At 39.9% G+C, this 11,588-nt stretch overlaps 1 protein-coding gene across 1 annotated transcript; it reads left to right on the forward strand.

Moving 5' to 3' along the window:
* The first annotated feature begins 3,218 nt into the window (after positions 1–3,218).
* LOC118754872 lies at positions 3,219–11,278 on the forward strand. The gene is made up of 2 exons (XM_036489746.1): positions 3,219–3,843; positions 11,086–11,278. Exons 1-2 carry the CDS (start codon positions 3,540–3,542, stop codon positions 11,184–11,186), a joined length of 405 nt encoding a protein of 134 aa, XP_036345639.1. The 5' UTR covers positions 3,219–3,539; the 3' UTR covers positions 11,187–11,278.
* Positions 11,279–11,588: the final 310 nt, after the last annotated feature.

An 11,588-nucleotide genomic window follows, 5' to 3' on the forward strand; every position in this document is an offset into this window, starting at 1 on the left:
AATCCGATTTGGGTTGTAAGTAAGAAGGGCGTCGATGAGGACGGTAATAGGAAGTCCAGACTCGTGATTGACTTTCGAAAACTGAACAACAAAACAGTGAGTGACAAGTACCCGATTCCGGACACTTCTGTAATTTTGGCTAGCATTGGAAATGCCAGGTTCTTTTCAACAATAGACCTCAAGGCATTTTCGGTCAATAACGGCAAGTACGAATTCTGTAGGCTTCCCTTTGGCCTAAAAAATGCTCCCAGCATTTTTCAGAGAGCCATTGATGACGTATCAAGAGAGGAAATCGGTAAAATATGCCACGTCTATGTGGACGACGTCATAATTTTTTCAGAAATCGCTGAGCAACATTTAAAGAACATAGACCTGGTACTACAAAAACTTTACGCCGCTAATATGCGGGTGTCCGCCGACAAGTCCAAATTCTTTCAAGCAAGTGTCGAGTTTTTGGACTTTACAGTATCCAAAGAGGGTATCAAGACATGCCCCGATAAAGTGAGGGATATTTTGGACTTCGCTGTCCCCAAATCATTAAGAGCCTTACGATCATTCTTGGGGTTGGCTGGCTATTACAGACGATTCGTAAAGGACTACGCTGCGATTACAAAGCCCCTAACAAAATACCTACGTGGGGAAAATGGAAATATCGGTGCTAACCAATCCCGGAAAATAGAAATAACATTAGACGAAGAAGCACTTAACGCCTTTGGTATAATTAAAAGGATTCTTGCATCAGAGGATGTACTGCTCCTTTACCCAGACTACAAGCAGCCCTTTGACTTGACAACGGACGCCTCTTCACATGCCATAGGCGCTGTTTTGTCACAAAACGGCAGACCTATCACTATGATCTCGGGAACTCTGTCTAAGACAGAGGAAATCTATGCGACCAATGAAAGAGAGCTCCTGGCGATTGTATGGATTCGTAACTACCTATACGGCGTAAAACACTTGAACATCTATACAGATCACCAACTGCTCACCTTCGCTTTGTCCGACAAAAACCCAAATGCAAAGATGAAAAGGTGGCGCGCTTTTGTTGAAGAGTACTCACCAAAGTTCCACTACAAACCAGGTAAAGAAAACTTTGTCGCCGATGCACTTTCCCGGCAACACATAAATACACTGGACAACGAGGTGGACACAGGAAATATGGCCACCAACAGCGAATTGTCACTAACTCAAGCAATACCTACAGTAAAAAACCCCATTAATTGTTTCCAAACTCAGATTAGAGGGCAGCAAATTACCGGTTAGCACGTCAATTCTTTTTAAGGCACGAGTGAGGCATCGAATATCTTTTAGTAACCTACAAGATTTATTGAAAGCCATGAAACAATGTGTAAATCCGAATGTTGTTAACGGGCTGCTATGCGAACTCTCTACTTTGGCACTAATCCAAAACGAGCTTACCACATCTTTTCCAGGGGTAAAGTTCCGCCACACTACAAAGCAGGTTATCGACGTTTTTAATATGGAGGACCAAAAAGAGAAATCCTCCAAAGCGAACATAATCGTGCACATAGATCCTGTCGCGAAAATGAGCAGCAAGTCCTGGAAAATTACTACTTTCCTGGCTTAAGGAAAATCCTAAAAGAACTAGTTTCAAATTGCAAAATATGTCATGAAGCAAAATACCAACGACGTCCCCCAAACCCCGAAATAGGATCAACCCCCATACCTTCATACCCAGGGGAAATCCTTCACGTTGACATTTATTCAACAGACAAAAAACATTTTCTCACAACAATAGATAATTTCTCAAAATTTGCAATGGTTTTTCCAATAAAATCCAGAGCCATAGTGGATATTAAGGAACCAATCTACGAACTCCTCAACTTTTACAAAAACACTAAATTTCTGGTTTGCGATAACGAGAGGTCACTGAATTCAGAACCTATTAGAGCAATCTTAAAAAACCACATCGGAGTCACCATCTACACCACGCCACCGGCTCACAGTACGACGAACGGCCAGGTGGAGAGGTTCCACAGTACACTTACGGAAATTGCACGCTACCAAAAGCTCGACACTTGCATTTCCGACACGGTCGAATTAATTCTGCTAGCAACGGCTAAGTACAACCGCACCGTCCATTCCGTGACAAACAGGAAACCTATAGATATCATCCATGCAGCGCCAGACGAACTGGTTAACGAAATAAAGAATAGACTTATACAAACCCAACAAAATGACTTAAAAAGACACAATATAAAGAGACGAACAAGACAATATAAACCAGGGGAAAAGGTTTTTGTGAAGACGAATAAGAGAATAGGAAACAAATTCACTAAACTTTACACCGAAAAAACAGTCCAGAGCGATTTAGGTACCTTTGTTTTAATCGACGGACGTAAAGTTCACAAAACCAACTTAAAACACTGAAATTTTTCCTTCCTTCTTAGGGTAACTCTGCTCTTGACAATAGATCATTGGGCCAATGCGAGGATATTCAATTATACCAGCTCCAACTACATCCCAATAACAACAGGGAAAGTGATCCTCCACGAACACTATGAGTTTCTACTCCACAAGACAAACTTGACAGAATTCGAAGCGATAGCGGAAGGGACGGACGCAATATTGGAGCAATTTCCCCTTTCTCACGCCAGGCAACTTCTCCGAAACGACGCTAACGAAATATTAAAACTACTAGACGCGGTAAGAATACATCACCGGCATGCCCGAGGCATTAATATCTTAGGGACTGCATTAAAGTACATAACCGGCACCCCAGACTTTGATGACTTCTAAACAATTGAGACCAGAGCCGAAGCCCTAATAGAAGCAAATGAACAGCAGGCAATGATTAATTCAGTTACACGAGGGAAAATTAACGAACTGACAGTGACAGTTAATAAACTTTTAGCACAGGCAAAACGGACGCAGATCGACACGGGAAATCTCTTTTCTTTAGTCAGTACTAGAAATAGAGCAGTGATAATGGAGTTAGAAACCATTATAACATCAGTAGCTCTGGCAAAAGTAAATGTTATTAACCCCATTCTGCTTAATGGCATGGAAATAAACAATAAATTAGCTGCTGAGCTCTCTACAAATACCAGTATAACTGACATACTTTATGTTTCTAAATTTAAGATATTTCAGAATTCACAGTTTATTTATTTCATTATTAAATACCCAAAAATAGCTAGGATTTGTAATAACGTAAAGTTACTAACCGTTATCCAAAATGGAAGAATTTGGAAACAAATGTTATAGCTGAATGCAACGGAGAATACATCCCCCTTTATAATTGTAGAGAAGCCATAACAGCAAACTTCTGCCGACCCTTGAAAGAAAGTCCCTGTGTACGACAACTTCTTAACCAACATTCCGCAAAATGCAAATCCAAATCTGCCGATCACGTGCCCGCAATTGAGGAGATCGACGACGGCATAATTTTAATTAATGACCAGCCCGCGATAATACAAAACGAAAATTTGACAAGATTGACTAGAGGAACTTTTTTGATAACATTCAAAGGCGATATTACAATAAACACCACCACTTATAACAACTGGAATGAAGTAATGCGTTCACATCCCGAAGCGGTACCCACACAGCACTTTAACTTCACCGAACATATCGAGTTATTATCACTTCAACACCTACAAAGAATTAATATGAAAAACCTTAAGCACATAGCACACCTACGGAATCTTATTGATACTCGCTCAATACAATCAGGAAGCGCCTTGCTCTTAATCCTATTAGCCATAGCTACAAGCATAACAATATTTCTGAGGAGACGGCAAAGAAATATGGTAGTACTGAAGAATATCATAAAGGAAACCGCGGACGCTTTCACTTCAAGAGGGGGAGTAGTTAACACAGGTAACCACTCATCCGGCCAAAACACCGCTTCGACCGAATTTGCTGACGGCGCGTCTATAGCTTTGCACGTAACAACAAGCAAAAGTTCAATACCGCTTCTATAACGCATCCGGCCAAAACACCGCTCCCACCGAATTTGCTGACGGCGCGTCTATAGCTTTGCACGTAACAACAAGCAAAAGTTCAATACTGCTTTAATAACTCATACGGCCATTCTGCCGACGAGACACTTATAGTCTTGCGCGTGGCAACAACAAAACAAATGCAAGACAATAAGCGGAATTGGCCCAGCAATTGCAAGTGCAGAAGTCACGCGGCTAATAATGTGCAGTAACTGAAATTAGGGCAAGAGTGTAGGTATTTAGACGCTAGCGTCGCTTTTATGTAATCAGTTATTTCAACTCATCCGCTGAGACCGGAGACCGGAGAATCTTAATCATAACTAAGTGGTTAAATCTTACTTGTATATTAAAATGCAATGACGAACGAAAGAAATGGCAATTCAGCATAGCAACAAAAAAATATGTAAGCAACCAAACCATTCGTTCAATTAATCAATATTTTTGTATCTTAACACTAGGAGATTATGTACAAATTTTTGATTAAGTACTCACATTTATAGAGGGTGCTCCACCGATATTTGCGCAACAGCTTGTAGTTCTTTTTTTGTTTTTGTTTGTTATTGGTGATTAATATGCATATATACGAAATTATCGCTGGCTTAGACTACGGTGATTACAACTTAGGTTCTAAACTAATTCATATGCAAAAGTGCATTTGTAGGTCTTCTTGCAAATGTAAATCAGAAAAAAAAATTAGAATAGAAAACTTTGGATATGATTCAAAAACATGAATAAAACTCTAAAGGGATAACAAGTTAGTGTTTAAAGGAAGGAAATGTAGGAAATAAGTATCGCCTTCATGCATTTTTTTACGTAGTTAAGCAAAGCTCTTTTGAGATTTTCCTCTTTTTTTCCTCTTTACAAAATGCCAGGCGCTAGTTCAGGAAGTTAGCTTTGCGTACATATGCATTCGTGTATAAATAGTATATATTTTACGCCACTTTAAGAAATTTTCATGCGTTCGCATAATAGGACCGCGAGGGGGTTGTCTGTCCTAGGAGAGCCGAGGGAAAGCTGTTACGCGGGTGAAATCCCTTTTTTCTTCGTTTTCCAGTAGAACTTGTACCAAAGAATTTGTTCGCGCGAGAAATAATCTATGTATGTAAGATTTTATACTCGTCTGTTGGTCAATCTTCACATACAATACAGGGGAAAATATGGTATCGCTGGTGGGACGAATTTTTGAGGAATCCTCTCCCTACTGTGAGGTCCACGTGGAGGGGGACCTGATCACCTAAGGATTGTAGTAAAACTTAGAACCTGGAACTTTTAATTATGAAGAGCACCGACTTACATACCTTATGACTACAAAGTTTGGTAGCCTTTATTTCTGTTAGACTAAAGGATGTACAACGGAATAAGTTTCGGTGGATAATGGATATGATTTCCTCTGGAAATCCGCCCGATTGTGCCTCAAGCACGTGGAAACGGAAAAAGTTGTATTTCTTAAAAAAAAAATAATAATTTTGGAAAGAGTATAACACTATCGCCCTGCCAGCGCTTAGAGCAGTTGACTAATGATATAATTTAATGAAAACTTATCGCGATTGAATAGGAAAATTCTGATTCACTTACTCACCAATTTTTGGGCAAGTTTCCCACTTGTGGCTCGCTGTAGATTCTTAGAGCAAATGGCCGAGGCAATAATCATGCCAAACAATGACACTTCTACTTCTCTATCTTCCCAGTAGTTCTGACAGGGGTTTAGGCAGTGTTGGGTAACGTAAAAAAAAATGTTTGCTAATTACTTTAATAACTGTGGTGGTTTGAGACAGTTTATCAAGTGGAAAATATATATATATTTCTGAAATCATTCCCGGTGTTGGAGTAAGGGTTTTCCAAACATATTAAAGGAGTACACATGTCAATATTCCAGGGTCTAGTACGTCACCAGCCATCACAAACCAGGTTTTAAAGATGTTGTAATGATACAGCGTCTTTAAAAGCTGTAAAATGGCGATACGGTAGGATTTATCTAAGTGGCTGCATATCTTTTGCGTGAAACGTTCCTAATGATTTACCTGACATATCCTCTAGCACGTAGCAAGATCTTCCTACTTCTTCTGGAACTCTGGCTTTCAAAAACGTTTTTGCTAACTTGCTGTTAAATTTCTCTGAAGCTTTACTCAAGGTGAAATTCCGACGCAAAACTTTCTTACCAATATTGAACGTGACAGGTCGAGAATGTAAATTGTATCTCTTGGAATTCCTTTCATATGCTTTTCGAATATTTTCACGTACCGAATCTCTCACAAGGGCTAAGTTGTCATGCCTACTGGCTTGACTTTCAACTTTACCATCATTTATCATGTTGATATTTCGTAGTAACTGGTAGTCGTTTCCATGCGTTATCATGTTCTGACCGAATACAACAAAATACGGGGACTGGTTGGTGGTTTGGTGGATAGAGTTCCTCAAACCACAATTAATACTGCTCCGGTGCAGATCCCTCTCGCGCTGGTCGTTCTTGACATACGCACGAAGTGCAGCATTGATTGAGCGATTAGCCCGCACTGAGCTATTGCTCTGTGGTGAATATATCGCCGTATAAATATGCTTAACCCCATATGAGCCAATTTACACGACGACTTTTCATCCCTCGTTTTTTGCACGTTCCCTTTTAAAAAATTCTTCGAAAATCCTCGTGCATTTACACGATGACTTTTTCTTTGCGGCGTTTCTTGCATTTTTTTGACATTTCAGCGTCAAATTTTCTTTGTTCAACTCTTTCGTCCTCATTTTTAAAGCGGAGCGAATCGCGAACTCAAAGCAAAAATATGAAAAAGTGAACTCGATAAAAGCGAAACGTCAAAAAAATCCTTTGATTTTGCTCACCGTGCGTGCTTGCCTACCCGGCTGACTTCGCTACACTTCTTGCCTACAAGCTCGACACGCATGACTTTCCACCCAGGGTGAATAGTCATCGTGTAAATTCGCTCTATCTCTTAAGGAAACCTACGAATTCGTGCGAACGAAACTGGCTACCGTTGTTGCTGACGATGAATTCAGGAACACCGAATGTATCGAACACCTGTTGTTTTAAGTAGTTAGTTATAGGTAAGGTGGTAAACTTATTCAATGGACATAAGAAGGTGAACATCGACATGTGATCGAGCACAATTAAAATACCGATATGGCCGCTTTCGGATCGGGGAAATGACCAAATTAGACCTACGTAAAGCCTTAGAAATATTCGTTCCGTTGGTGTAAGCCCCCCCATGGGAGGTCTGAGCACTTCGGTGGTGTGTTTTGTAGTCTTACAAATCTCACAACCTGAAACATAATCCCTAACTGAGCGGTAAATAACTGGCCAATAGAAAAAACTTCTAATTCTCTCTACGGTTTTAGCGACTCCACCATGAGCAGCTGTGTCCACGTTATGTGCGTTAAACAAAACTTAATCCCGCAATCCTTTTGGCACAACAAGCTTCCATGCGGCTTCTTGCTGTTCTTCATTCCCACTGTAAAACTCAGAGCGATGATAAATATATTTATCCACCACCTTAAAGTCGGGAAAGCGATATTCTTCGTGCTTTAGTTTTTCTCTCAGCTCCGAGAATTCTGCAGTGTCGAATTCGGGTGAGTTCAGGTCTATATCAGGAACATTTTCACAAGGTAGCGTTAGCACATCTAAATAAAATATTTCCTGTCGCTTCAATTCATAATCTTTTAAACGGCGTTGAAGTGAACGAATCAGGTATACTGGTATATCTGATGGTGTCTTATTATTAGTATTTTTAAGTATCTTTGTCGGAGGTTTTAATTCGAGGTCGGTTTGGGATGCCTGCTGGGGCATTGTAGACACCCCTTAGTTTGTTTTTCGGATCATTACAATTCGGGCAGTTTGGTAAGAAGAACGCAAGTAAACCACATCCATAGCAGAATACTCTACGAGGTTCAAGGCATTGCTTATAACTATTTATGGCCGGTAAATCGCAGTTCCAACATTTCTTCCCAATCGCTTCTACGCTTGACGCTTCTACTGGATCAATCGAGTCAATATCCAAACTTGCACTTCGATTGGCTTGCAGTACTTCAGCTATTTGTCGTTTTTGCGGAATTTGCGGTCTCTAAAGACTACTTTTAACTGTTTCGAAAAAATTTTCGCGTCGCCTACAGGCGCGCCGTAATTGATGTTATATCTAAGTGAAGTAACTCCAAGCGTATATTCGGAAGCAAGTTACGAATAAGTGTTTCCACTAGCTCTTGTTCTGACATTGGTACTCTTAAACTATCACTCAAGGTCATAACAGCTTCTAAAAACTGTTCAAATCTTTCTCCAAGTTTCTGTTTCCTATTTTGTATCCTTTCCTTAATATCGTAATCTGTTCTAACATCCTTAAAATGGCTCTTTAACGCATCACATAAATCGAACCAATCCAGAGCTTACACTGAATGATGATATCTTCAATACCAGTTTTTTGCTTTTCCTTCGAAAAGTACGTGAGCGTTTTGACAAAGAGCATTGAAATAGCCTCGCAATTGTAATTGCGACGGCGACACATATTAGGCGGTGAACGAGTATCGTCTTGTATAGACCTATCAGGTGGATTACTATTTGCAGCCCTAGATCGTGTTATACGACCTCCTGCGTTCGAGTTGTTATTTCTGGGTACTGCACCTTGAGAAGATGCATTCTCCATACCTGGTCGAAGTTCGTGTTCGGAGAACTTTCTCAGGGACTGAGTCTCAATAGTTCTACGGCACAAAGGACAAGAAACGTTGTCGGTTAGCCATATCGTTAGACACGATCGGTGAAAACCGTGCATACAAGGCGTAGACATAAAATTGAAGTTTGTGGTTTCCTCGTTGCAAATGGCACAGGTGTCACCAGGAGCAGCGAGATTAGCTCAATTTTCTTCAGTATGGCGTACTGACAATTTGGCTTTCCTCACAACTCACTGAAAAAATGATGCAGTTCTACGGAAGTTTTTATTCTTCTTTGTTTAAAGAATCTACAAAAAAATGTATGTTTCTATAATCTGAATATGTTTACTAAGTCTTGTAAGTTGATGTAAGTCGTGGGGTGCATAAAATGTTTTTTTTTTTTATATAAATTTGTAAACGCACACTAGAAGATTAAAAGGCAGCTGATGCAAATTCTAATTATATCTCATTTACTATTTAACATTCAAGCATTAACCCATAAACGCATTAAGGAATGTGAAAAGGGTAAATGAGAACTCCTACAAATAATTCAGGCATACTAACTGGTAGAATGTACTCATAAAACATAAATACACCCTATTCCAAGAATGCTTAAAACCAGAAGGTACTTGAGGACGAGATTTGCTAACTTTTGCGAGTAGGTTAGATGGACGACCAAACGCATCCAAACTGATTCCGCGCTCATCAAAACTAGCATTGAACAAGTAAGAAAGTCTAAGTTCGGGCGGAGCCGAACATTAAATACCCGGCGCAAGTATTAAATATATGTTTTTTCACCTTTCCGAAAGCTACCGCTAGATGGTAAGCCGGGGTGTATCAATTTTGAGTAAATTAGCGTCCTTAAATTTCAAAATATTGAAGTTTCAAGCATTTCTTAAATTTACCGTTATATGAAAAGCGGCCGTAATTTTAGTTCGATTTCGATAATTTTCAACGTTTTGCTTCTATGTGGCAAGCACAATAACCACACCGAGTTTGGTACAAATTGGTAAAACGGTTACCGAGATACATTTATGTGATCATAAGTGGGCGGTGCCACGCCCATTTTGATGTGGGCGTGTTTATTGTCCGATTTTAAAAATTTTCAGCCATTTCGTATGTTATATCAAGGTTAACAACTGTGCCAAGTTTGGAAGAACTTGGTGCAGCGGTTACCAAGATATACACATGTAAACATAAGTGGGCGTGGCTACGCCCATTTTCCAAAAATTTATAATATTCTTATTTTTCGTCTAAAACTTATTGTAAATATCAATTTCGAGTGAATAATCTTCAGTAGTTACTAAAATATCGCAGTTTTGGTATTTCTGAAAATTACCGTTATATGGGAGGTAGGTGTGGTTATTGTCCGATTTTGTCCATTTTCAATACCATCCGTCGTACGCCTGAAAGAAGTGCACATACCCAGTTTCGTTAAGATATCTCAATTTTTACTCGAGTTATCGTGTGCACAGACGGACGGACGGACAGACAGTCACCGCTTAATCGATTTCTCTTTTCATCCTGATCATTTATGTATACATTTGTCTATATCTATCTCGATTCGTTTTGCCTGTTACAAACAACCGTTATGTGAACAAAGTTATAATACCCTTGTGCACAAGTGCGCTCGGGTATAAAAAGAACAATTATTGGAAGCTCCAAACATAATATTTTAAACATCACGTCGAGGGCCCCACGTTGGGCGCCATTTATATATGTATATATTTTCATGGACCGACACTAGGGAGCTCGGAGCGGGCGTCCATGCTTCCGTTATCCAGGCTTAGTCGCTCGGGAATGTCGGGGTTCTTGCTCCTAGCAATCCACCCTAGTATGTACATATATAAAAGTATTTCATGTACTTCACGGAACGAAACCGAATAGAACATTCATTCATAAAAAACCAGAGAATTTGCACTGAGCTTATATTGATTACATACGGACGGACTCTCTATACTAGCATAGTAAAACCAGGCGGACTATGAACAGCAAAAAAAAATTTGGAAACCAAGAGAAACTCTATGTATACATAGGCTGATCCTAACAAAAAAAAAATACTATGCGAAAGACAATATGCGTAAACAAATAAATACATTATACCTCAGAGTGGAGGTCTCTGGTGTTGTCCGCCTTCTTTTGTACTCTCACTCTCTGCCCTACCATCGTATTGAGATTTGACGCCAACCTCTCCCATCCCCAACCACAGCCAACCCACGACTACATAACTAACTCACAAGACTCATTTACACGGCTTTACTCTTTATTCATTATTTAGTATAACTACATCATCATCTCTTGTTTCACAAAAAGGAATAAAACAAAGAGTGTTTTTACAACAATTTCTGTCCCTAAAAATTTTCGTATACCTGCATGCACAAATGTACTGACACTATATTGTTTATTCATAAATGACTTTGTGTACATACTTATGTGGCTAGGCAAATGCATATCTGTATGAAAGTTAACACAGGTAACCACTCATCCGGCCAAAACACCGCTTCGACCGAATTTGCTGACGGCGCGTCTATAGCTTTGCACGTTATAACAAGCAAAAGTTCAATACCGCTTTAATAACGCATCCGGCCAAAACACCGCTCCCACCGAATTTGCTGACGGCGCGTCTATAGCTTTGCACGTAACAACAAGCAAAAGTTCAATACTGCTTTAATAGCTCATACGGCCATTTTGCCGACGAGACACTTATAGTCTTGCGCGTGGCAACAACAAAACAAATGCAAGACAATAAGCGGAATTGGCCCAGCAATTGCAAGTACAGAAGTCACGCGGCTAATAACGTGCAGTATCCGAAATTAGGGCAAGAGTGTAGGTATTTAGACGCTAGCGTCGCTTTTATGTAGTCAGTTATTTCCACTCATCCGCTGAGACCGGCTGCCCTTGGTAATCCAAGGGAAATAAAGAATCTTAATCAAAACTAAGTGGTTAAATCTTACTGGCGCCCAACGTGGGGCCAAG

The sequence above is a fragment of the Rhagoletis pomonella genome, unplaced genomic scaffold (genome assembly GCF_013731165.1).
Source record: "Rhagoletis pomonella isolate Grant_MI unplaced genomic scaffold, Rhpom_1.0 Rhpom_scaffold_02596, whole genome shotgun sequence".
Taxonomy (NCBI): Eukaryota; Metazoa; Arthropoda; class Insecta; order Diptera; family Tephritidae; genus Rhagoletis; species Rhagoletis pomonella.

Bases quoted from the DNA above. Each gene is read 5' to 3' on its own strand.
- LOC118754872 (XM_036489746.1), top strand. From the start codon at position 3,540: ATGCGTTCACATCCCGAAGCGGTACCCACACAGCACTTTAACTTCACC. The intron at 3,844-11,085 runs GTAACCACTCAT...AAGTTAACACAG, and splicing joins AGGGGGAGTAGTTAACACAG to GTAACCACTCATCCGGCCAA.